We start from the raw sequence: 27,669 nt of genomic DNA, 5'->3' as shown, positions 1-27,669 counted from the left end.
CCAGGGACATTGTGACCCGACACATTGTGACCCGGAAGTAGTACACCGCCAGAATGCCCATAGAGATTAGCTGGCGAGCTGTTCGCTAGCATCTCTACTCAGGACTTTAGTCACATAAGACTAAATGTAATTATCTTTAAGTAACACTTGTTATTAGCAGACTAATTTTTTACATTTATTCCGGGTAGTAAAGTAGAATATGGTTGATGTAAGCGAGTAAAATCATCACCACCAAAGCCCACAATAATTTAAATAACTCACATGTAGTATATATCACAAATAGACTGATTCACCTGCAGCTGGGATCTGAATCAGTATTGTGCCTGCTCTTTTTAATAACATTTAAAAGGTACAGACTAATTAGTAAGCTCATGGTGAACCAGAACTCATTGGAGCATGTAAGAAAAGCCTTACACACTCCAATGAGTTCTGGTGCACCATGAGCTTGTTGGTTAGTCTGTACCTCTGGGTGTTTCAAGTCATACTCCATAGAGCCAGATTAATCCATGACATGCACTGATAAGGATCAATCAATCCGAAACAGTCTGTATGCATGTTGGATTATTATGGCTCTGTACAATTAACTAGCTGACACATCATTGCATTCCAGCCAATCTGGAGGTGTGTTTAGCTTCTAGGGACAACAATGGTTAATTTGCATATATTCAGCAGTGGTGCTCTGGGAGACATCTCAAGCTCACTCCAACCTGAATTATCACAAATTCTTTCTGTTTTATGAAAGAGAACTTTTGTTTTTAATGACATTTAAGTAACCTTAACATAAATAACATTTACTCACAAGTTGTATAAAAATGACATCTCCACACAGGGTTCAGCCATGCCATTGGCCTCTTATAGCATTTCATGTTGTATTCATCACTGTTTTAGTACAGTGCAAAAGTGCAAAATAATATAAAATCGGATCATTCATCGTCATGGTACTTACAACTGACAATTCCACAAGTAGCTGAGGACAAGAAAAAGCAGGTTATTTTACGTCAATGCTCTATTAAGCATTTACTTCAAGATGCTCCAAGCAAAAATGACTGTGATCTGTGCAATCTGAGAGATCAATGATCCTTATGTACTGCAATGTGTCCTACTGAAATGGCAACAACATAATGTACTATACTGTTGCCGGCCAATAAATGACACTTATACCTTTCTTTTATGTTTTGTTAATGAATTTGAAGAAAAAAATCCACTTTCATCTGCAATTTATATAGTGTACATTAGCAATATACAAGTTGTTTTGTATTTAACTGTTATTAAAATGTACTTTTGCATTTGAAGCTATAAATGTCTAGGGTTTTCAGAAAACTGAAATATCACTTTTTTGCAAACAGACCCAGTAATTCCCATCGTCCTGCATAAGTAATTATCTACATGGGGCAGGAGGCATTGTGTCTCTTCCTGTATGCCTGCAGTAATTTGATGACTGACACACTTATTGTGTTCAGTAGTCAGGGAGACAGGATACCTGAAACTAGGTTTATTTACAAGATTCACAAACTCTGTGCATAAGCAGTATTTTCACTCCATGTTTCTAGCCAGCAGAAAAACAGGAGCCAACATCCCACAACAGTATGAATAATCTTATGCATTAAAGAGGTATAACAGTGCCATCTACAGGCCAGATGTATGAAGAGCACAAAACTTATCTGACATTTTCTGTTGAAAAGCATTTCAAATGACTAATTCTGTATATGCACATAAAATATAAAAATATAAACAATATAACATTTAAATATAAAATAAGATTAATATTATAAAATATAAATAATATAAATATAAAATATAAAAAATATAGAAAAAAGCCGAAATGATGATGATATCCTAGATATAGAGCTGAAATGAAGAGATTGCATTTTTTTCTATCACAATTGGGATTTTGCTAAATGATGTTGTCCTTAAGACGATCTCTGCATTGTAATCCTTTTATACCTAATGGGAGAACTCTTTTTCTTGTCATTTTAATAATCCCTACATCTTCAGTATGTGTGTTGTAGAAAAACATTTCTTTCTCTTCAATCTCTTCACTGTCTGCTATGGCTCACTGAATTATTATGTTTAGTTACGAATAAAGTTAGCAACAGAGGTAGAGGAATGATGTGAGATGAAGTCTGACACTTTAATCACACACTATCTGGCTTAGAGCAGACAAATAATGTCTTGTGCATGTATTGGTTTACTTTAACACAGTCTTGGATAACCAAACCACACCATGAATCAGTGAAGAATTCAGTCAAAGAACTGATTCAATCTCTGGAAGCCAGAGAGATTTCTAAAATAACCTAAATAAACACACACAGTGTCCTCCACAGTTTTTCCTTCCTGCAAGCTGTCATCACAGGCTAGACAACAGTGAAAGTTATATGTGATGTAAGCTGTTGCTAGTAGAACTATCTATTTGTAAAGTTTTATATATATATATATATATATATATATATATATATATATATACATATATATATATATATATATATATATATATACACACATATATATATATATATATACACATATATATATATATATATATATATATATATATATATATATACATACACATTTGTAAAGATAGATATATATATATATATATATATATATATATATATATATATATATATATATATATATATATATATATATATATATATAGAGTCCAAGGGGGGTCAGCAGCTGTCACAGGCTGGAGGTTGAGGGTGCTCGCAACTGGGGATGCCCAAGCCCCCTTGAAGTATACAAAAAAAGCACAAGGAGTTGCAGCACTCAGCTCTTTATTTAGAGCAAACAAGGTTTCAATCAGCAAACAGTTTCGGTCGTCCCCGACCTTTATCAATGCCAAACAACAAGTGAATGCATAGTCATATATATACCCGCCCCACAGGATGTGACATCATGACAAACTGGGGTCCACCCCTTAGTTACATCACCAAGTGGTTGTAAACACAAAATATAAGAAGTGTCAATCATATACACTTATCTCATTTATCATAAATCAGTCCATGATCCAAATCACGTAGTAATATTCTCTCTACCAGTGTAACAGTCAGTTTCTTTATATAACCCTAAGAGAAGGAAAGATTATAAAAAATTATTGTTTTTATAATCTTTCCTTCTCTTAGGGTTATATAAAGAAACTGACTGTTACACTGGTAGAGAGAATATTACTACGTGATTTGGATCATGGACTGATTTATGATAAATGAGATAAGTGTATATGATTGACACTTCTTATATTTTGTGTTTACAACCACTTGGTGATGTAACTAAGGGGTGGACCCCAGTTTGTCATGATGTCACATCCTGTGGGGCGGGTATATATATGACTATGCATTCACTTGTTGTTTGGCATTGATAAAGGTCGGGGACGACCGAAACTGTTTGCTGATTGAAACCTTGTTTGCTCTAAATAAAGAGCTGAGTGCTGCAACTCCTTGTGCTTTTTTTTTTTTTTTTTTTTTATATATATATATATATATATGCCCATAATTATTCATACCTCTGGCAAATTTTGACTTCAAATTACTTTTATTGAACCAGCAAGTAATTTTTTGATGGGAAATTACATACGTGTCTCCCAAAAGATAATAAGACGATGTACAAGAGGCATTATTGTGAGAGAAAAAAATTCCCAGCTTTTATTTACATTTGAGCAAAACGTGTCCAGTCCAAAATTATTCATAACCTTCTCAATAATCAATAGAAAAGCCTTATGTTGGCTATTACAGCAATCAAACGCTTCCTATAATTGCAGACCAGCTTTTTACATGTCTCCACAGGTATTTTTTCCAATTCATGTTTAGAAATGAGCTCCAAATCTTTCAGGTTGGAGGGTATTCTTGCCATCACCCTGATCTTTAGCTCCCTCCACAGATTGTCAACTAGATTCAAGTCAGGACTCTGGCTGGGCCCCTCTAAAACGTTAATGTTGTTGTCTGCTAACCATTTCTTCAGCACTTTTGCTGTGTGTTTTGGGTCATTGTCATGCTGAAATGTCCACTGGTGCCCAAGGCCAGGTTTCTCTGCAGACTGCCTGATGTTGTCGTTGAGAATCTCATGTATTGCTCTTTTTTCATGGTGGTTTACTGTGATTAGGTTCCCTGGTCCATTGGCTGAAAAACACACCCAAAGCATTAGGTTCCCACCGCCAAATGAAGGAAACATCATTGTGACCAAACAATTCAATTTTTGTTTCATCTGACCATAACACAGAAGACCAGAAATCTTCTTTTTTGTCCAGATGAGCATTTGCAAAGGCCAAGCGAGCTTTTGTGTGCCTTATCTGGAGAAGTGGCATCCTCCTTGGTCTGCATCTGTGGAACCCAGCAGTGTTCAGTGTCTGTAGGATTATCTGCCTTGAGACGTTGCCACCAGCAGAGCCCAGATTCACCAGGATGGCCTTGGTGGTGATCCTTTGATTATTTTTCACCTCTCTCACTATCCTCCTGGCCAGCACAGGTGTCACTTTTGGTTTCGGACCACGTCCTCTGAGATTTTCCACAGTGCATATTTTTTAATAATACTTGCCACTGTAGCCACGGGAACTTGAAAACATTTAGAAATGGCCTTGTAGCCCTTTCCTAACTTGTGAGCAGCCACAATGTGCAGCCGCAGGTCCTCACTGAGCTCCTTTGTCTTAGCCATGACTGTCCACAAACCAACTGCAGAGAGCTGCTGTTTTTCACCTGTTGAGTTGATTAAAACAGCTGATCCCAATTAACCAGGTTATTAGGATGCTTTAGAACAGGTTGGACTATTTGGAAATGGTTTAGAACTTTAGAATGGTTTAGAACTTTTCCCACAGACTGGACAGCTTGTGAAGGGTATGAATAATTTTGGACTGGACACTTTTTGCTTAAATGTAACTAAAAGCTGAGAAATGTTGTTTTTCCCACAATAATGCTTCTTGTACATCATCTTATTATCTTTTGGGAGTAGAGATGGCCCAAACCTCCGATTTTTGGTTTGCGAACCGGGTTCGCGAACTTTCACAAAAGTTCGGTTTGCGCGAACGTCCGCAAACCACAATAGACTTCAAAGGGTAGGCGAACTTGGAAAATTAGAAACACTTGCTGGCCACAAAAGTGATGGAAAAGATGTTTCAAGGGGTCTAACACCTGGAGGGGGGCATGAATGAGTGGGATAGACGCCAAAACTCCCGGGGAAAAATCTGGATTTGACGCAAAGAAGCGTTTTATGGGCAGAAATCACATTGAATGCTAAATTGCATGCCTAGAGTGCTTTAAAACATCTTGTATGTGTATACATCAATCAGGGAGTGTAATTAGAGTACTGCTTCACACTGACACACTGTGTAACGCACCGCAAACAGCTGTTTGTTTAGTGACGGCCGTGCTGGACCATGGCAAGAGTGCAGGCCGTGGCGGTTTTCAAGCTCATATGGTTGCCGGGCTGTGGTAGCTCAATGATAGAACAACAGTGACTGTCCAGCTGATCAAATCTGGTCTGTCCAAAATGAAGCAATGACCTTATTATCTTGGGTGTGCCCCCCCCCCCAGGACTCATATAGCCATCGGTCATTGCTTCATTGTGATACGCAAGCCCCTTCACCGTGGCAAGGTAATGATCACAAAGGGGAATTGGCACATGTACATGCCTTTTGTTTTGTTGTTGCAGCTGCAGTGCAGCCAGAAAAATTAGGCAGGCATGTACACGCACCAGAAAAAGTAGTATAGCGGCCGCCACTAGCAGCGGCCTTAAAGATTCAGGAACCCACCTGGAGTCCTGGACCCTGTTGGTGGTGGCGGAGAAGGCAGTCAAGCGGCCTGCGGGCAGAGATGCTGTGTGGGGAGCGACTTAGTCTTGGGGCAGGCAGTCACACGGTGTGCAGGCAGAGATGCTGTGTGTGGGGACTGACTTAGTCTTCGGGCAGGCCTGACCATGCTTTGCAGACCAGGCATCCGTGGTCAGATGGACCCTTGACCCAATGCTGTGTGCCAGAGATGTCACCACTTGCCTTTCAACATCACGGTACAGTTTAGGTATCGCCTTTTTTGAGAAAAAATTACGGCCTGGTAACTTTCACTGCGGTGTGTGGCTTTGCTTTTGTGTGCTTCTTTTCCTCAGGTGGTCATCCCATTGCAGTTTGTGCTTTGTAATCATGTGCCTTCGTAAGGTAGTTGTCCCTTGGTCTTTCCACGGCTCAATTTTTGATGGCAGAGAGTAGAGATGGCATTGCTCTCATCTGAGGCAGACGCACACAAAAATTTCCACACCGCTGAGCCCTGGGGTGGTGGCGGCGGCCGAATGAGTGTTAAGTAGGGTGCCAGAATCAGAGCAGGAGGAGGAAGATATGTCACGCGTCCATGCCGAAGCTGAGAAAGATGAGGTATTCTGTGTTAAATAGTCAACTAAGTCCTGACAATATTGGGGGTTGATGGCACGTGCCTTCTTTTGAACACTGTACTATGGCCGAGGGCCACGACAGTGCGACCTCGAACAAACCTGCCAGGTGGCCTGCCTCTGCCTTTTGTTTTGTCCATATTGGGGGGGATCAAGTGCATTGACTTGACTAACACAATGTGCAGTCAGTCACACAGGTGCAGTTAACAGGTATGCACGGAGTGGTATATCACACTGCGTGCACTCACGTAGGTAGGTGGGTGCACTGTGAACAACAGGTAGGTATATGCAGTGATGGGTATTACAATGTGCACCTGTCACACACAGACAGGTCCCGGACAGGCACAGTGACACTGCGTGTGCTCACATAGGTAGGTGGGTGCACTGTGAACAACAGGTAGGTATATGCAGTGGTGGGTATTACAATGTGCACCTGTCACACACAGACAGGTACCGAACAGGCACAGTGACACTGCGTGCGCTCACGTAGGTAGGTGGGTGCACTTTGAACAACAGGTAGGTATATGCAGTGATGGGTATTACAATGTGCACCTGGCACTGGCACAGTAGTAATTATACCAACAAGGGGCCAAAGGCCAGCTGCGACTGACTGACAGGGCTGTATATAATGCAAGTGTGTTAATGTGAGCAGTAAAATAATAAATTCAGTACTTAGCAGCCTGAAATGTGTGCAGTCAGGCAGGCTTAGGAAGTATTCAAGATTGTTACAGAGGCGCCCACAGGATAAAATCACTTTAGATTAAAAATCATAAAATGGGGGATAGTGGATGACTTATCTCCCCAATGATGACAAATTGCACTTGTTCAGGTAAAAGAAACAATTTATTCTTACTCCACAAATACACTTTTTGCAACGTGTTTCACGGGTCTAACGCCTGCTTCCTCAGGCAACATACAAAGCTGGGAGCAACTCAAAATATCCAAGAGCGGGTTTAGCGCCTCTGTAGGAAGGCTTAGGAAGTATTATTATTATTATTTAGTATTTATATAGCGCCGACATATTACGCAGCGCTGTACAGTGTGTATATATATATATATATATATATATATATATATATATATATATATATATATATATATATATATATATATCTTGTCACTAACTGTCCCTCAAAGGAGCTCACAATCTAATCCCTACCATTGCCATATGTCTATATTATGTAGTGTAAGTACTGTAGTCTAGGGCCAATTTTAGGGGGAGCCAATTAACTTATCCGTATGTTTTTGGAATGTGGGAGGAAACCGGAGTGCCCGGAGGAAACCCACGCAGACACGGAGAGAACATACAAACTCTTTGCAGATAGTGCCCTGGCTGGGATTCGAACCAGGGACCCAGCGCTGCAAGGCGAGAGAGCTAACCACTACGCCACCGTGCTGCCCAGGAAGTCGGAAAATAAAGGCCTCCGGTAAACTTTTAATTATAAAAAGAAGAGGTACAAATTAATTGTTTTATTAATGAGCCACATTGCTGGCATGCTTATTAAATGTGCTTTTAAGATGCCCTGGGTGATAAAAATGGTGCTTGGTTCACTTTAAGGCCTCTTGCTTTTCTAGACCAGAGCCAGAGTATTCATCTCCTAGGTTCTGAATTGCTAAATATCTGGACACACTTTGTTGTTGATCCTTGTTCCTGACCTGCTTTACTTTCCCTTGCTGACCCTTGTTCTCTGCTTTTGACTTCGCCAATGTCTTGTGATATGTGTACCGCAACCCTTGTATAGTGAGTGGTGTTTGTAGGTTATTTTAATGTTTGCAGTGTTCTTAATTGCATACTGTCCACATACAATAGGAGAGGTAGTGTGGCCACGGTGCGTCCTGCGTAATATAAGGAGGGGGGGGGGGGGCTTTAGGAATACACTGGCCACACTACCTGCATGGGGGGGGGGGGGTATACTATAAAGCTCATTTATCCATGTGCTCCCAGCCTGCTCTCTAACAGATTGTGCTGTAGGTCTTCTACTTGCTCTCATTACCTACTGATGCAGCCTACCTGCATTGCCTGCAGTGTAAGCAGATAGAGCACTATCATTGTACTGGGCAGTGGCATTTGTGAAAGGGTAGCTGCTACTTCCTGATTGCCATGCCGGCTATTAAACAGTTACTCTCTATGGGATTGAATCACTAAGATCCAGTAAAATTGCTGCGAGTAAATATGACATAGCAATTTTACTGGTATTTACGCAACTCACCTAGCTTACATAGCAGTTTTACCAAATTTTAATGAATCAACCTCTATATTCTGTTGCAGTGGAAAGTATATATTGCAGTGGCTTTAGGCAGGTTGTAAAGGGGTTATTACTTGAAGAAAGTGTTGCAAGGAGTGAACTGTAGCCCTGAGGCAGGGTTGACATACTGTTTTTAGAGGTAAGTTAGGAGAAACAAGATCAATATATGTTTCTAAACTGACATTTTATCCATATGCTGATTTTTCATTTTTGACAGCTGCTTTTGGGCTGAATTCTCACTATGGGGTCAATTCATAAAGCATTACCGCATTTGGTAATGCAGAAAACAGCTGGCTTTACCGAGCACAGGAAAATTTCAATTCATAAAGTCTGTTACCGCATGAAAAGCTGAAATTGCCAAGCAGTGAGGTAAATTACCGACTTGTGCGTTAAGTACCTTAACACATGTCAGTAAATGTCAATTCATAAAGCCTAAAGTGGTAAAGCCAGGAAATAATACTGTCTGCTTTGAAGTGGTGAAAAGAGTGTGGAGTCTGTGCTAGGAGACGTGACTCACAAAAAGAGGCAGCAGCGACTGACAGGAGCAGGGAGCCAATAGAAACAGCCCTTATTCTTCTGCAAGTCTGAATGATGGAATCTGATAGGACCCGCAGCCTTCCCCAGCAGGACAAGCTTTTCAACACCCCAGGCAGCAGCAGAGCGAGATCAGAACAAAACAGGCATCCCCTGTATACCTTAGACTGTGTGTCTGTTTAACCTCTTGGGTACCTGTTAGGAGCTAGTGGGGAAAATCACCCAAGCAGGACAGGTGTAAAGTTTCTTGTAAGTTCATCTAAGTTGTGGCAATTAAATAATGATATGAGCCACATTAATCCATGCCATGCACTGATGAGGATCAACCAATCCGAAACAGTCTGTATGCATGTTGGATTATTATGGCTCTGTACTAATAATAAGCTGTCACATCATTGCATTCCAGCGGATCTGGAGGTGTGTTTAGCTTCCAAAGGTTGATTTGCATATTTCAGCAGTGATGCACTGGGAGACATCTCGGAGCTCACTCCAACCTGAACTATCACAAATACTTTCTGTTTTAACCGGTTCCGGACCGATGCATTTGAAATCTACGTCCTGCATGTGGCTGCGTAGATCTGACAGGTCGTAGATTTCAACACTCCTAACCACGCGGTTCTGCCACTTCCGCCGCTCCTGCCACTGTCTCCCCACCGCAGATAACTTGCCCTGACTTCTATATGACGGCAGAGCTGTGTGAGTCGGTCAGGAGCCAGTTTCATTGGCTCCTGACCCTGCCATCACTGTAAGCCAATCCCATTGACTTACATTGACTGACAGCGTCAGGAGCCAATGAAAGTGGCTCCTGACCTGCTCGCACAGCTCTGCCATCATAGTGAGCTTGTGATGGGGTGGAGTTTAGGGCGCCACAAGTTCCGTGCCCTGCAGGCTCCTGAGCTGTAAATCCGGCCCTGCCTACAACACTGCCTGCTCCATGACAGGCAATGAAGGGAAGATATTCTATAAAATGAGACAAACTTCAGTATGAATTCAGATACACAAACATAAGATATCCTCACTCTCTATTTTATGTACAGTGCCATCATCTAATCATACTTTATTAGGTATAATTTTTAGTCATTATTTTCATATGGCACCTACCACTATTAGAATAAAGGAAACATTTCCCGTGTTTTTCGTATCACAATATGTACAGTCCCTTTGTTGCCTCAAAGAAAAATGGCCTCATTCAGAGCAAAGAAAAATGAGGTGCATGAATAAGCTGACACAAAGCCAATCCAAACACATGCAATTGTGCAGATACTTTCCAGACTTTGAAGATGGAAAATTCTGCCTCACTTATCCTATAATCAAACAGCATTCCATTATCCGGTAATATTAATATGTCTACAGTTCTCTTTATACAACGGAATATTACCTGCTGTTTAATATAACCAGTACAGGGAGATGCTGCATTTTACTTATTTGTCACCTTAGGGCATCTACATAGAGAAATCGTCTGACAATGATCATAAAGAACAAACTGAAAAAGCTTCATTCTGACAATTAGGAAGTACTGATCACATCAGTAAATCACATTTCACTCTCTGCTCCCAGATCATGGATCTGGTTCTTCTATTTCTGGGTGTGCAACTCCTGTTTGCAGTGGTGCTCTGACACCGAATAAGACCTAGTACAGACATTAGTTTAGAGTTGCCAGATCTCATTGTTTATGGGCAAAGATTCTGTATTCATTCAGATGGCATGTGCCCTGTTTGGTAGGATTTTTCACCTCTGATCATCAGGTGTACCTGATAAGAATAATGCTCGGTTGTCTTGTATCCTGTACAAGGATTGCTGGTCAGACAGATTGTATTTGTTGGATCATGCTTTCATGACCCCCCCCCCCCCCCATGTATTTATCAGACTTTAATTGTCAGCTCTGTAGATGTCCCTGGGGAGATCAGTGGTAGTGGCCTGTACAGAGCAGTATTCCACCATCATACATGTACCAGCACAGAGATGTGCATAATTTACAACCTTAAAGCTTTCCAACCCCTGATCTTTAAAGATATCTGTACTTAAAAGGATACCCAAAGTGACATGTGACATGATGAAATAGACATGTGTATGTACAGTACCTAGCACACAAATAACTATGCTGTGTTCATTTTTTTCTATCTCTGTCTGAAAGAGTTAAATATCAGGTATGTAAGTGGCTGACTCAGTCCTGACTCAGACAGGAAGTGACTAAAGTGTGACCCTCTCTGAAAAGAAATTCCAACTATAAAATACTTTCCTAGAAGAAAATGGCTTCTGAGAGCAAGAAAGAGATAAAAAGGGGAATTTCTTATCAGTGATGGTCACACTGTAGTCACTTCCTGTTTGAGTCAGGATTGAGTCAGCCACTTACATACCTGATATTTAACTCTTTCAGGCAGAGAAAGAAAAAAAAGTAACACAGCATAGTTATTTGTGTGCTAGGCACTGTACATACACATGTCTATCTCGTCATGTCACATGTCACTTTGGGTATCCTTTAAACATGCCTTTTAAAGGTAACATTTTAAAACACAAGAAAACCCATGGCCAGTAGCAACTGCCATCTGTACAACCAAAGAATATCTGTTTAAATAGCAATCAAGAAACTGATTCGGAAACAATCTTATCCAATCTCTGTCTTTCTATAGGAGCCAAAAAATTTGCAAGAATACAAATATAAGGTCATGAATAGCATGATGAGCTGCAGTTATTTGTAGGTGACAATGACAGCTTGTTTCAAGTCAACTACTCTTCATCAGGCCCATAAGAGCTCACCCGGCAGTTCATAGTATTTATATTAATCAGAAAACTCTTCCAAATTCAAATGGATATGTCATTCAATACCGATATGAGAAAAACAAATAGAGGACAACCATCCAGGCAGTCACCAGTGAAAATGGGACATGCTGAACCCAGGGAAATGCCACATCAATGGTAATTAAGGTTCATGTATGGGTATGATGTGACTACTACTACGACAGAGATGGGAGTGGGGGGTGCTCTTCTGACTGCTAGGTGATAGAGGTGGTCTGCTACAATTGCCAATACAGATAAGGTGGGAGTTGTATAGGTTGGGAGAGGCATAGACCAGGAGAAGCCATATGGAAAGATGAATAAAGCCAGTTGAAGAAACAGTGCTGGTATGCTTGTTCATGGGAGTGTTAAAGGTTACTGCAGCCAGCATTGACAAGTAGTCTAATTAGTATTTTGGAGGAAGTAGCTTGGGTGGCAAGTGTTTCCCAGTATTGTGGCCCAATCTATCCTTGGACAGAAAAAGTATGTAAAACAAAATCTCTCTTTACATTAATATAAATATAAAATAAAACATAATAAAACCCCTGTGTCCCTGCGTCACGCTGTCCCTGTGTAGATTGGTCGGTGCTTTTTGCTACTGCGCATGTGCGCAACACGGACCCAGCCTCACAGAGACAGGAGGACAGGGACGGGGCCAGGGAGATGGGTGGGCGGCCAGGTGTGCGGCGGGTGCGCGCGCACGCGCAGTAACATGCGGCGGGCGGCGGCGAGAAACAGATCCTAGAGAAACAGATCCTAGAGCCCGTTTTTAAACGGGCTTGGGTCTGCAAGTAAAACAAATGGCTGTACTGTTGTAAATGTTTTGGTGGCTTGTCAGTATCACATATCTGTAAAGTTAAAAGCACAACTGGCTAATCTAACTCAAGAACATGCAAGTTTAAATCAGGTTTCTGTGCATTGTTTAATATTATTTTTAATTGTTTAGCCAAAGTTGTTAAAATTATGCTTTTTACATAGAAAAAATTGTGACTACTAAACAATATGCAAAGATTTTTGCTTTTGCTTCTTGTTGTTTGATCTGTATTAATAACCTTCCTTAGATGCCAGACTAAGGCTAAGATTTGTTTTCTCAGGTAATTATAACTTGTCAGACATTAACACTGATCATGTTTTGCCTTTGTAATTCTGCACTAATTAGGAAACTCAGGGGCACAATAATATTTACGGTACAATCCGGAACATCATGTAAAGTAACTGTTAATTACTGTTATTTGTTTAGCTTTTACTTATTGTTTAAATGAACTAAGTATATGCTATATCCAACTATTTTATGTTTGATGCATACAGAATGCTGGAAGAAGACCTGAAGCTAAGCAGTGACGAGGACGAATGTCAACAGGTAACAACCTTTTGTTTACAAACCTTCAAATGTCTGCATGTTTCAGATCCTATGAAAATGTCATGCACTTGCATTCACAGCGTTCATTATGTAAATGAGATTTGAAGTAACGTAAGCATCGCTTTATGTTTATTTGCATACTACCGCATGCTTCCAAATTGTATTTCCATTCTCTAAATGTAAATAGTATGATGCACGTGCCTTCTGAGAAATATTGATTATTCAAATATCTCAATAAGAGACCAACTGCAATCTACTGCAAAGCTTTTAAAGTGACATGTGAAGTGATCAGCTTAATGTAAATAATTAGTCAGTGTTGGTACTTTAAAGTGACAATGAAGCGAAAAAAAAAGTATGATATAAGGAATTGCATGTGTAGTACGGATAATAGAACATTAGTAGCAAAGAAAAGAGTCTCATATTTTTATTTTCAGTTACATAGCTTTTTTTTTTTTTTTTTTAAATGACATTGCATCATTCTCCAATATTTGCATTTTACAAACTACACTCTGCCTTTTAAACTATGAAACAGGGCAAAGCTAATTACCCATTAAACTTCCCTGCAGTAAAATATTATCTGAAGTTGTCTTTAAGGGCTCATTCACACTAGAGCGTTTTTCCGCGATTTTTAAAAGCGCTAGTGTAATGAAACCCTGTGGGCCTGTTCTTGCTTGGGTGATTTGCGCTAATAGCCGCAAAACGCCCAAAAACTCAAAAAAGCAAAAGCATCGCCTGCACCATTTTCAGGTGATTTCCCAGCAATCGCGTTTCAGTGCTATAGAAGCGCTAAATGCGATCGTGGCAAAATCGCAGCAGTGTTCAGTGATTTTTCCGCGGGAAATCGCGGGAAAAATCACTCCTGCAAAACGCTGGGAAAAATTCGCCGGCGTTTTGCGTTTCTAAGTGTGAATGGGGCCTCACTGTTTCTTTGATGTATAAGTGCTTCAGTAAATAGCACTGGTCTAGATAATAGGTAACAAGTGAAGTCATATATTTGCCACTAATGTTCTATTTCTTAGCTGTACTACACATACAATTCATTATATCATAAGTTTATTTTCACTTCAGATTCCCTTAAATGTAAATAATCAGTCAGTGTTAGTGCTTTAAAACCTGTCTTTGTATAATTTGTAATTATACATTTTCATGGTAATAACCATTTTTCGTGCTACAAGTAATCAGCTCTTCTGACTGCTATGATTGAGGAGGTCCCAATTGTCGGATGACCCATAGCCTATCCAGCCACGAAGTGTGTGTGCCTGTATGACTGTGCTGAGCACTTAGCTTATCTTGGCACTGAGATGGGTGCAAACAGTTCTGTGTAGTCTGTAAAGGGTAACAAAATATACGTAATATGTCAGCACAATACTGGAAATAACGTGTAAAACTTCTGTATTCAGTGGCTTTATTTGCATTTCTTTTGCTTGTAATGACTTTGATGAACAGAGGCGCCAGCAGAATAAAAACAATAATTAAAAGTTTTAAAATATGCTGGGGAGGCAGTGGTGGACTTACCTCCGAAAGCAGACTAGACTACTTGTCTGACATAAACACTTTATTAGTACCCCAATAGATGCAACGCGTTTCGCAGGACCAAGCCCGCTTCATCAGGCAATAAAACAGGGGACAAAACAGTAGCTCTCAGGTAGCACATAGCGCCTCAGTGCGCTACACCTGCTATTGCTGGAATTCTGTTTTGTCCCCACGTTTATTGCCTGATGAAGCGGGCTCGGCCTGCAAAACGCGTTGCACTTTTGGGGTACTATATAATAAATGTGATTGCTACTTTTCAGACAGTCTTTCGTGTCTGCTTTATGGAGGTAAGTCCACCACTTCCTCCTTGCAAATTTTAAAGGTTTTATCCACTTTTATTCTACTGGCGCCTCTGTTCTCCTACTGCCTATTCTGTGCTTTGTGTTTGTTGAAGTGCTGCTAATAATGTAAAATAATAAATGTATAGAGACAACTTACAAATTGGGAGGGAGAGGGAATATTTTAGAAGCATATTTTTCATGCAGGAATCCGCACACGCCGAGGTCAGTTTTTAGTGTAACCACAGAGCAAAAACTTTTAGTGTACACCCTTGGGATTACACACCAGTATCTTATGTCACTCTTCTAAACACCCTCTTCTGCTCCAGACCCTGCACATGCTTTCTCTCCATTCAGTGGCATTTTATGCATGTGTCATGGTGGGAAAATGAATGCAGAAGTGCATTTAAAATGTGTGCAAGCGTGAATTTAATGCAACACTGTACAAACTGCACAGTGGATTTCAATTTCTTCAATCTGCCAAGTGCATACTTGAAAACACACACCAAAATGTGAAGAGTGTGAAAGTGCTCTAAACAGATCATCTTGACCTGATATACTTTCACCATTCCATGTAACAATATTTCACTATAAGGGCCACATTTTGTAGTTTTCTTTTACCTTTTGCAAGCAGCAGATTTCAATTATCTGGCAAGCGATCAATCAGTTTGAATGTTCCTTTCTGCAAATTTTACTTTCTAGCAAATATTTCACCAGCACTGAAAAAGGACAGGGTATGTAATTGCCAATAGAGAAGCTGAGAAACCACAAGGGCAACCAGACAGCTATAGAGGTAATAGATATATGACCTGTGGAAGAGCCTCTCTTTGTAGTTTTATATGTAAGGCAATGTCATCGCTACTCTAAGAAAGTCCCTGAAGCCCTGCAAAATTAGCTGTGAGATCTCCCCTTAACTGCTCTATTCTGTACTTTACTGTTATCAGGTTCTGAGTGTATGAATTGTGCAGTAGACTAGTACATTGCTAAAGGTCAGAAGTGATTGAACTGTGTCATGGGTGCAGTATGAAAAGCAGATTGCTAGATCTGTAGAGCCCATTTTTCATTGTATCTCTCTTTAGTATTGTAATTATGATTGATAGCATTGCTTAAATTATATGAAGCAGCTCAAGATGGAGGCAGTATATGCAAAGTGCAGCTGAACAATTTGTAACATACAGTATATATATATATATATATATATATATATATATATATATATATATATATATATATACTCACTGCTTATCATGTTACTGCAGAACACCAGTAAATGTTTGTTCAGGAGATCCTGATGAGGATCGCATGATCCTCCCTTTGACAATCCCCCCAATTCGAAGGTAAAGAGCGTGTACCTTTACAACATAGGGATTAAAAAGACATGATAAATACTGCACTTAAAGAGAATCTGTATTGTTAAAATCGCACAAACGTAAACATACCAGTGCGTTAGGGGACATCTCCTATTACCCTCTGTCACAATTTCGCCGCTCCCCGCCGCATTAAAAGTAGTCAAAAACAGTTTTAAAAAGTTTGTTTATAAACAAACAAAATGGCCACCAAAACAGGAAGTAGGTTGATGTACAATATGTCCACACATAGATAATACATCCATACTCAAGCAGGCTGTATACAGCTTTCCTTTTGAATCTCAAGAGATCATTTGTGTGTTTCTTTCTCCCTGCAGCTCTCACCCACTGAAGAGTTACAGGCTGATTGTTTCTTCCTGCAGACAGCTCTGCCCATGTCTGTAATTCCTCAGCATGTGACTCCTTTCACTACAGAGGATTTATCCAGCTTGTAAAAGATAAGAGAGCAGATAAAAGCTGGCTAATGTAAATAACACACACACACACACACACACACACACAAAGGAGTCTGCATAGAGGGGACTGGAGGGGGGCGTGCATAGCAGATCAACACTGAAGAGTTGGCAGCCTTCCAGACACAGGGCGACAAGTCCGACAGGGGAAAGATACATTGATTTATTACAGAGACTGTGATAGTAGAAAGTGCTGCAGTAAGCCAGAGCACATTAGAATAGGTTTAGGAACTTGTAGGATGGTAGAAAACAGGATGACATTTTTGTTACAGAGTCTCATTAATGCTGGGGATACACAATGTTCTATTTGCAATTGACTTTTTCTCCTGAGTTTTCTCCCAGCTGATATTTTTGAACTTGTCAATAAAATGCTTTGTAAGCCACCAGCAAGCAAGAAAATAATTTTGATAGTACTATTTCACTGACTTTTTGCTACTTTTTTAGTTGAAAAGTACTGAAAAGGTATTTTAAATCCAAAATGAAAAATTGTCTCCTGGGAGAAAACTCAGGTGAAAAAGTGAATTGCATATGGCCCAATGAGTTTTTTGGCAGATAGATGGCTCGATAGATAATTTCCGACAAGTCCGATCTGATTTTAATTATATTTCTGATCGATTTTCTCATAGACATGAATGGAAATGGATTGGAAAAATGATCAGAAAAACGATCAGCTAATAAATCTGCTGAAAAAAACTCATTGTGTATTCCCAGCATAAAGGAGGTGATTATGTGGAGAAATAATCAGAAGATATAATAATCACTAGTATTAATAAGAGCTACTGGTAGTCTAAAGGTGGCCATACATCAGGCGACTTGGCAGCTAATCGACCATTCGATTATTATATTTGAAGCAAAGCAGCGTTTTAAGGGCAGAAATCAGATTGCATGCTAAATTGGAGGCCTAAAGTGCTTTAAAACATCTTGCATGTGTATACATCAATCAGGGAGTGTAATTAGAGTACTGCTTCACACTGACACACCAAACTTACTGTGTAACGCACCGCACACAGCTGTTTGTATAGTGACGGCCTTGCTGGACTGGTGCGCACCATGGCGAGAGTGCAGGCCTTGACGGTTTTCAAGCCTATATGGTCGCGGGGCTGTGGTAGCTCAATGATCAAACAACTGTGACTGTCCAGCTGATCGGATTTGGTCTGTCCACAATGAAGCAACGACCTTATTATCTTGGGTGACTCATATAGCCGGCGGTCATTGCTTCATTGTAATACGCATGCCCCTTCACCGCGGCAAGGTACCGATCACGAAGGGGAATTGGCACATGTACATGCCTTTTGTTTTGTTGTTGCAGCCACAGTGCAGCCAGTAAAATTATGCAGGCATGTCACACAGGTGCAGTTAACAGGTATACACGGAGTGGTATTTCACACTGCATGCGCTCACGTAGGTAGGTGAATGCACTGAACAACAGGTAGGTATATGCAGTAATGGGTATTACAAATGTGCACCTGTCACACACACGTACCGTGAACAGGTACAGTGAATGGTGGTAATAAATATCACACTGCGTGTGCTCACGTGGGTAGGTGGGTGCACTGTGAACAACAGGTAGGTATATGCAGTGATGGGTATTACAAATCTGCACCTGTCACACACACAGGTGGTCACTAAATGTGCTGGGCCTGGCAGTGGCACAGTAGGAATTACCACCAAGCGGCTAAAGGCCAGCTGCGACTGACTAACAGGGCTGTATATAATGAAAGTGGGCCACACACACACACACACACACACACACACACACACACACACACACACACACACACACACACACAAAATAGATCACAAGAACAAGATTAGCTCTCAAAAGAGCTGTTTTGGGGTGCTTTTTTAGCAATAAGAATCAGCAAGGAGCAAGCTAACAAGCCTACAAGAGCCTAACTAAGCTTTCCCTATGTGAGTCTGCAGCAGCTCTCCCTTCTCTAATTACTGCAGGCACACGAGTGAGTAAAATGCCTGACGCTGTCTGCTTTTTATAAGGGGGAGGGCCTCCAGGAGGGAGTGTAGCCTGATTGGCTACATGTGCCTGCTGACTGTGATGTACAGGGTCAAAGTTGACCCTAATGATGTAGTGCACGCGAACCACCGAAGTTCGTGCGAACTAGTTCGGGCCATCTCTAATGTAGGGCCGAAGTTGGTTGGTCAGGTGTGCGGTGGTACGGCGGCCGATTTCACAACGAGACGACGAAACCCCCGCTGCTGCCACATCAATGTATAAATGTGCCTCTCGTGTGTGCATTTATACCTTACTTGTCCTGTAGTAGCCTCCACGCAGTGTCCGTAACCTCCGGGTGGCTTTCCGTACATGCTATTACACCAGTAGCACCTATGTGCCAACGTCAGACGCTATGTGCCAGTAGCGTGTACGGATAGCCGCCCAGAGGTCAAGGACTCCGCGTGGAGGCTGCTACAGGACAGGTAATGTATAAATGCACACACTGGGGGAAACATTTAGGCTGCTTTTACAGTAGGACGTTAAAGTCCCACATTACAGCAGTCTGTAACGCAACCCAACTCACAGCACTGAAAAATCAATGTGCTGTTCACAGTGCACACGTTGCGTTACAGTATAACGCTGCACATTTAATGAAAGTGCAGCATGCTGTGTGTTATACTCGTATTTTGCTGTGTTACACTGCTTGCACATGCTCAGTAATGTATGTCAGGAGAGGAGGAGGGGAGAGTCCGCTATTGTGTCTAGCCATGGCTAATTAATATTCACTGCACTGTGGTGATGTAACGTGTTTACTTCCTGGAGCGGCCGCTTTGTGCGACGATTGGCTGGCGGGACCACGTGATGCGGAGTGTTCCGATCACGTGGTCTCCACAGTCTTTTGACGCATGCACCGTTTTAGTTCTATCAGTATAGAACAAAAACGGTGCACCAAGAGCCGCATAACGCGGCTCAATCTGACGTCCAACTTCAACACCACCATGCGTTGCGTTAGGGGCACGTTATGCGACCTTAACGTCCCCTAAAACACAACGTCTTGGTGTGAAAGAGCCCTTATACATTGGGACAGCGGCGGTGTCGATTCCCTGAAGATTTCATGCTGAAATCGGACAGGAATCGGCCTGTAGTATATGGGCAGAATCAACAAAAATACTAATTTATCTCTAATCAGATTCGTTTAGAGATAAATTTGTCTCTTTGTCGAATCTGCCCTTTAATCTTTAGGTCTATGGGCACCTTAACACATCCAAACATATATTTGCATAATTTAATTACAATAAAAGGCAGTGAGAAAACTCCCAGGCAGAAAGATATTATTAAGATAAATGAACATCTGTTTTGTTTTAGTGTATTGATGTTTGTTCTTTTTTCTTGATTCACTTTGTGATTTTTGATCTGACAGTCATTCTTTGACTAATAAAATGAGGACAGGTGAGCGCAAAACTTTTCACTTGCTCTGCCTAGGTTATATGACACATCCCTCAGCTCAGAATGGTGCCTTTCTTGCAGCAAAGTGTTAATAACTTTACCACCTATGGAAACTGACAGCGAAAATTAGAAATACATAGCTTTTTATTTATAGATGGGCTTTAGATAAATTTAGGCCTGGTGACTGGACCATTTATGTTCTTTTTATACATTTTAAACCCCGTCTTCAAAATATCAATTTAAAGTGTGGGATACAATAAATAAATATAGCAATCCAATGGTAATTTTATATTAAAGATCACCACTGTCCCAGATAATATATGTTTCTAGAGCCAGATTTAAAAAATCGAACTAAATATTATAAAAAATGTATATGAAAGGAATCAAATAATAGTGTAAAACTGAATAACTGGAACATATAATAAAGCCTCATTGTATTATAGCATAACTGTGTAGTATTAAGCAGTGCAATAAGAGAAAGTGAACTGACAGTCTGTGCAAATAAATGAAAGCATAATCCAACATGCGGCTTTCACTACTTTATGACATGAGAATTTTTTCTCTTCTGCTGGCTTAGGTTACCTTGTTTGAAATGATGTGAAAATTTATAGGTCGGACAGTCCATCTGTATTCAGTCTGCCAAGTGTGAATAAATAGGCCTTTGTGCTTGGTTGTTATTTGTAGAGCTTGTTCATCTGTATGGCCTGAACATAACATCCACAGGGATTCATAAAAGTCAAAGCACTGGTATGTGCTGATGAGAGCTGCTGGATAAATGTATAAATTAGATCTGGAGAGGAAATTGCACAGCAGTGTCAAATAGCGAGCACCAACATGAGACATCACCCTTGCAAGTAAAACGCCATCCCTGATAAAATATAGTTCCTCACTGCAATCTTTCAAACTAACTAAAAATGTGTTTGACTTAAAGATCTTTTATCATCAAGATTCCATGTGATTGCAATAATGTTGTAACCCCAGCAGAAAGTAAAGATGCTGAGTCCCCCTCACTTAAGTAGAGGCAGCAGGCTAAACTCTTGGATCACTATGGACATTTGGTTTTGAACTATGCAAGTCCACTCTGAGTAAACCTGACGGACATGATCTAAGATATCTTAGTACAGCTATCTTAAGAAAGGAAAAAAATGAAAAATAACAATAAGTGTTGTCCCTCAGTCAATTAAAACTCAGTCAAGACTATTCTTCTGGCAAACATGATACATTTTTTTAGTGTTAGCGGTGCAACGCGAACATTTTTTAGCGTTGCACCGCTAACGCTAAAAAAATTTTGCGTTGCCCGGCTAACACAAAAAAATGTATGTGTTAATGTTCCTGCACCAGCGGGAATGCGTAAAAATGTATGCAATACGGCCTGCCGATCATAAGGTCGGCAAAAACGAAACTAGCTGGCGGCGGGGGACTGGAACAGCAGCAGAGCCGGATCTTCAACCAGGCACTACAAGCGTCTGCTTAGGGCCCCATACAGGGTCTAAGAGCCCGTCACTGTAATTTTTTTTTATCCTAACATGCCTGCTGCTGCTGTGGCTAAGGGGCCCCAGCATGTAATAATCGGGCTGCAAAGTGGCTCTACCTGTCTGCCTGTTGCAGCGGCAATCTGTTTCTGAAAACCTGAGCGTCTGCATTACCATGGTAGCGAGACGCTCTCCACTCCAGCCTGCACCATGTGACTCTAGTCAGCGTGCTCACTGATGCTGGGAGACGCTGCTGAGATCATGTTGATACGCAATGCAGTGAGATCCTAGGCAGTGAGGATGAGAAACATCAGGTCTCCTTCCCTCCAATCAGCAGAGGCTGTGTGACTGTGACCTAGGACGGACCTCAGCTCAGCCAGACAGACAGGTAATAAAATGCAGAAGATAAGCTGCACACACATTAAAAATCAGTGGAGCTAATCTGACATTGTGTGATTCCTGACAGAGCTTTCCTGTGTTTAAAGGCCCATACACACGTCGTTTGAACGTCCCGTCGTTCGCCCGCCAAATCGGGCGTGTGTACAGACTGTCGTTCGCGTGATAAGACTGGGCGGATCGCTCAAACTCAGTCTTATCACGCGAACGACAGTCTGTACACACACCCGAAAAATCAGATGTGTGTATGGGCCTTTAGCCTGTGTTTGTAAATTACATTTTCCATATAAAGGTGCCCATAACTTAAATGATGACGGAGCAGATCGATCTCTAATCGTAGAGAAATCTGTTGGCTACCCATTTACCCCAGGCTAATTCAGAAGCGAGATATTTTAGCATAAAATCTCTTGGGAATCAGCCTTGTGATGCCGCCTTCATCGCTGCCCCACTACTGTAGCCCCGCACCCATACAATTAATACTTTACCTGTCCGCTTTCACCTGCCGTGGTCCCCATTCATCTTATGCATTGCGGACGGGCTTCCGACTTTAAGCACGTGGGATGTGTGACGTCACAGGTGCTACGTGATCTACATAGGCCAGCGGCAATGCGGATGATGCATGGGGACCACGGCAGGAGACAGAGGATAGGTAAAGTATTAATTGCATGGGTGGGGGGCACATTCACCTTATGGCAAACATAGCTGGTGGTTCTGTCGTGTTTGCCACTCGTCAAAATATTGCACGTTGTTACTGCCACGCACCCCGTCGACCACGTCATCCCAACGTCTTGCAGCATTTCCATCTGATATATTTTACCAATTTCGAGCTGAAATTGGTCAAATCTGGCATGCTTGTGGCGACACCAATTTGCATCCGATTCCACACTCCTGGTCACAGGAAGGTGACCAAGCACATGCAAGGCTTGGGCTGTACATGCGCAGTAGCCCCCAACTACTGGGGTGAAAAACAGGTGAATGGATGGGACTGGACACACATCGAGGGAGCCCATGGTCTACAGGGGGCTGGAGGAAGCCCCAGGTGAGTATAAATGTTTGTATACCACTTGCCTTATGTATCAGTGCATGATTGACTTATATATATAGAGCACTGGGTAATGGGCTGTGCTGGGATTGTGAATTGGTTTGTCTCACGCCTTGTGGAAATAGGTAGTGCAATTTTTTTTTAATTGCCTGTATTTGTCTCGTGGGGCACATGGGGCCTGCGTCCATCTATTGGGGGCAAGCGGTGCCTGCATTTTTTTACTGGGGACAAATGTTGGCTGCATTTATCTATTGAAGGCATATGATGGCTGCATTTATCTATTGAAGGCATATTATGGCTGCATTTGTCGATTGGCGCACACATAGTGGCTGTATTTGCCAATTGGGGGGCACACGGTGGCTGCATTTGTTGATTGGGGACACACAGGGTGGTGGCAAATCTGCTGCTTTGCTTAGGGCCCCATTTGTCCTTAAAGTGATCCTTAAGTCTAGGGAAAAAAATGAGATTTACTCACCTGGGGCTTCCCTCAGCCCCCTGCAGCCGATCAGTGCCCTCGCAGCCCCGCTCCGATGCTCCAGGACACGCCGGCGAACACTTCTGGTTTGGCAGTCACCGGCCGACAGGCATGGGAACGCGAGTGATTCTTCGCGTTCCCAGCCATAATATCTCCCCCTATGTTGCTATTGCGACCTCCTGGCCGCAATAGCAGTATAGGGGGCGCTATTACGGCTGGGAACGCGAAGAATCACTCGCGTTCCCATGCCTGTCGGCCGGTGACGGCGAACCCGGAAGTGTTCGCCAGCGTGTCCTGGAGCATCGGAGCGGGGCTGCGAGGGCACCGATCGGCTGCAGGGGGCTGAGGGAAGCCCCAGGTGAGTAAATCTCATTTTTTTCCCTAGACTTAAGGATCACTTTAATCCGGCCTTGAGCAGCAATGAGTGACTACGAGGGCACAGGATGGCTGCATGGGGCTGGTAGAAGCCCCAGTTAAGTGAAACTAATTTTTTTTTTTGTCTGACGATTCCTTTCAGGGGGCCAAATATTGGAGTCGACTTATATACAAGGTTGACTTATATTCGATGATATACCGGTAATTCTGTTTTTCTCCCATTTGTTCACAATCAATTTGCATCCTTTTATTGTGGATGTATGTCTATACCTATAAATCCTTTCTTATATATATATGTACACTGTTCTCCTAATTTTTGAACAATGTGGACTGTTAGCCAATTTGCTACCATGTGGTGTCTCAGTACATATTCCACAGCACCAAAGTAAAATGGCACACAGTTATTGGTGCTTGCTGCATTAGTGCTTGCTGAATCAGCTGCTACACTGTACGTGCATTGCGTAATGCTTAGAAGAGCAGCCAATCAGCACTATACAAGTCATTTAATCACTGTGATCAGGGCAGTCACTGTGCAGGAACAGAGACACATGCTGGGCTAAAGGTAGCTGGACAATTTGTCTTGCTTAATTAGACATTCTATTAGACAAAACATCTACCAGTAATTTATCATAAACTAGCTGATTGCCCGGCGTTGCCCGGGTATGTATTTGGCTGGTGTTGGCTCTGCATACTTTTTCTAACCCTAACACACAATTACTCACTGACCAAGTTTGTGAGCTTTGTGGTCTTTGGTATCAATAATTTGCATTGAAATGAAAAAATCTGATTGGCTGTTTGTGGCTCCACTCCCTTTTCTGAATTTGAAACCCAGTCACCCAATAACCAACTGTACCAGGTTTGAGGCCCGTGCCATTAACAGTGCAAGAATGGTAGCAATTAAATATTCCCCTTTGAAAAGCAATAGGTGAAGTTTGATTCACTTTTGTAGGCTTCACCCACTTTTCTGAATATTAATCCCAGTCACCCAATGACCAACTGTGCACAGTTTAAAAACCCTGCCATTAACAGTGTAAGAATGGCTGCAGTTTACATTTTACCAGTGAAATTTGTATTTGTCTCCACCCACTGATGACCCGGCATTGCCCGTGTATGTATTTGTCTGGTGTTAGCTCCGCCCACTTTCTAACCCTAACGCACAAACACTCAATGACCACGTTTGTGAGCTTTGGGGTCCTTGGCATCAATAATTTGTATATTCCCATAGAAATTAAACAAATCAGATTGGCTGTTTGTGGCTTCACCCCCTTTCCAGCATTTGAACCCCAGTCACCCAATGGCCAACTGTAGCAGGTTTGAGGCATCTGCTATTAACAGTGTAAAAATGGCAGCAATTTAAATATTCCACTTGAAAATCAACAGGTGAATTTTGATTGGCTATTATAGGCTCCACCAGAGCAGGGACAAGGTCCTCCAGCACCCAAGGCTGAGACAACAAAGTGCGCCCCTCCATCCCTCCCATCTCAGCTGTCACACACGGATTGCTATTAGACTAAGAGGGCCACAGGGCCCACAACCTCCCCAACACCTTAATATCTAGTTATCTGGCTTGCAGTCACTGCTATGTATCCCCTTTTCTTATTTCTTTCTGCTTCATACACAATTAGGAATGACAGCTAAATGAATTGTGCGCCCCCTCCTACACTGCGCCCTGAGGCTGGAGCCTCTCCAGCCTATGCCTCGGCCCGGCCCTGGGCTCCACCCACTTCCCTGAATATTAATCTCAGTCACTCAGTGACCATCTGGGCAAAGTTTGGGAACCCTGCCATAAACAGTGTAAGAAGGGCTGCAGTTTACACTTTCCCAGAGAAATTTGTTTTTGGCTCCGCCCTCTTTTTGTAACCTGGACACACAGTCACTCCATGACCAAGTTTGTGAACTTTGGGGTCCTTGGCATCAATAATTTGTATTTTCCCATGAAATTAAACAAATCTTTTTTGTGGCTCTGTCCCCTTTTCTGAATTTGATCCCCAGTGACCCAATGACCAACTGTACCAGGTGTGAGGCTTGTGCCATTAACAGTGCAAGAATGGCAGCAATTGTAATATTCTCCTTGAAAAGCAACATGTGATTTTTGATTGGCATTTTTAGGTTCCACCCACTTTTCTGAACATTAATCACAGTCACCCAGTAACCAGCTATGCTAAGTTTGAGAATCCTGCCATTAACAGTTAAGAAGGGCTGCAGTTTACAATTTCCCAGAAAAATCAGTTTTAACTCCACCCACTTTTTGTAACCTGGACACACAGTCACTACACAATGACCAAGTTTGTGAGCCTTTGGGTTCCTGGCATCAAAATTATGGTAATGGAATCAGTTTATCCAGCAAAGAAATCTGGCTGTTTTTGGCTCCGCCCCTTTACTGAATTTGAACCCCAGACAAAAATAAAAATATTTAAAATAAACACACGAGGTAACTTCAAATGAACATTACATAGTTACCTTGCCATCAGTTCCTTTCAGAAGCTCACCATTTTCTTCTGACAATAATCGCTTCCAGTTCTGACAATATTTTGTCAGATCTCAAATATATCAGTTGCTGTCAATAAAATATCAGTTGCTGTCAATGAAATATCAGTTGCTGTCAGTTATAGCTGAGAGCAAAACTGATGTACCAGGTAATGTCCATGTTTCCCTATGGCTCAAGTGGGCGATGTTACAGTTTAACTGTGTGCTGACCAGAAAGCTGTTATGGGTAATGGACATTTTCAAAATGGAGGACGGAAAATTCCCTTGATAACAGTGAACAAACAGGATGCGGGAGAGGAGAAAGACACCGAGGAGTAGACTACATGGAAGGTAAGTATGACTTGTGTATGCTTATTTTGACTTTTAATTTTCAGTTCAGGTTTTCTTTAACGACCGACTGTAGCAAGTTTGAGGCCTCTGCCATTAACAGTGTAAGAATGGCTGCAGTTGCAATATTCCCCTTGAAAATCAAAAGGTGAATTTTGATTGGCTGCTGTAGGCTCCACCCACTTTCCTGAATATTAGTCCCGGTCACCCAGTGGCCAACTGTGTCACGTTTGAGAACCCTGCCAATAAAGGAATGGCTGAAATCAATCTAACAAATCTGATTGGCTGTTTGTGGCTCCACCCCTTTAGTGAATTTGGACCCCAGTCACCCAATGACTGACTGTATCAGGTTTGAGGCCTCTGCCATTAACAGTGTAAGAATGGTAGCAATGTGAATATTCCCCTTGAAAATCAATAGGTAAATTTTGATTGGCTGTTGTAGGCTCCACCCACATTTCTGAATATTCATCCCAGTCACCCAGTGGCCATTTGTGTAAAGTTGGCGAACCCTGCCATGTTAAAAATTTAGTTGTTGGCACCGCCCACTTTTTCTAACCTTGACATACAGTCACTCAATTATCAAGTTTATCAGCTTTGGGGTTCTTGGTATCAATACTTTGTATATTCCCATTTAAAAATAAACAAATCGTATTGGCTGTTTGTGGCTCCGCCCCCTTTCTGAGTTTGGGCCCTAGTCACCCAGTGACCAACTGCACCAGGTTTGAGGCATCTGCTTTTAACAGTATAAGAGAATGGTAGCAGCTTAAACATTCCCTTTGAAAAT

At 41.7% G+C, this 27,669-nt stretch overlaps 1 protein-coding gene and 1 long non-coding RNA gene across 3 annotated transcripts in view; one reads left to right on the top strand and one right to left on the bottom strand.

The window, feature by feature from the left end:
• AFF3 (ALF transcription elongation factor 3) overlaps positions 1-27,669 on the top strand; it is a 352,879-nt gene that overhangs the window by 236,857 nt on the left and 88,353 nt on the right. For both annotated transcript variants that reach the window (XM_068268208.1, XM_068268209.1), the window contains exon 6: positions 13,233-13,284. In XM_068268208.1, the coding sequence (XP_068124309.1) occupies positions 13,233-13,284 (52 nt within the window). The remainder of the gene's footprint in view (positions 1-13,232; positions 13,285-27,669) is intronic.
• Positions 904-26,623, bottom strand: LOC137546144 (uncharacterized). The gene is made up of 3 exons (XR_011026183.1): positions 26,532-26,623; positions 20,894-21,075; positions 904-967 (listed from the first exon to the last, which is right to left on the bottom strand). It is a non-coding gene; the product is annotated as an uncharacterized lncRNA (long non-coding RNA).

This window comes from Hyperolius riggenbachi, chromosome 2, assembly GCF_040937935.1.
Source record: "Hyperolius riggenbachi isolate aHypRig1 chromosome 2, aHypRig1.pri, whole genome shotgun sequence".
NCBI classification, from domain to species: domain Eukaryota; kingdom Metazoa; phylum Chordata; class Amphibia; order Anura; family Hyperoliidae; genus Hyperolius; species Hyperolius riggenbachi.
Note: the sequence above shows the minus strand (reverse complement) of the source record. Positions and strands in the feature narration are given on the sequence as shown.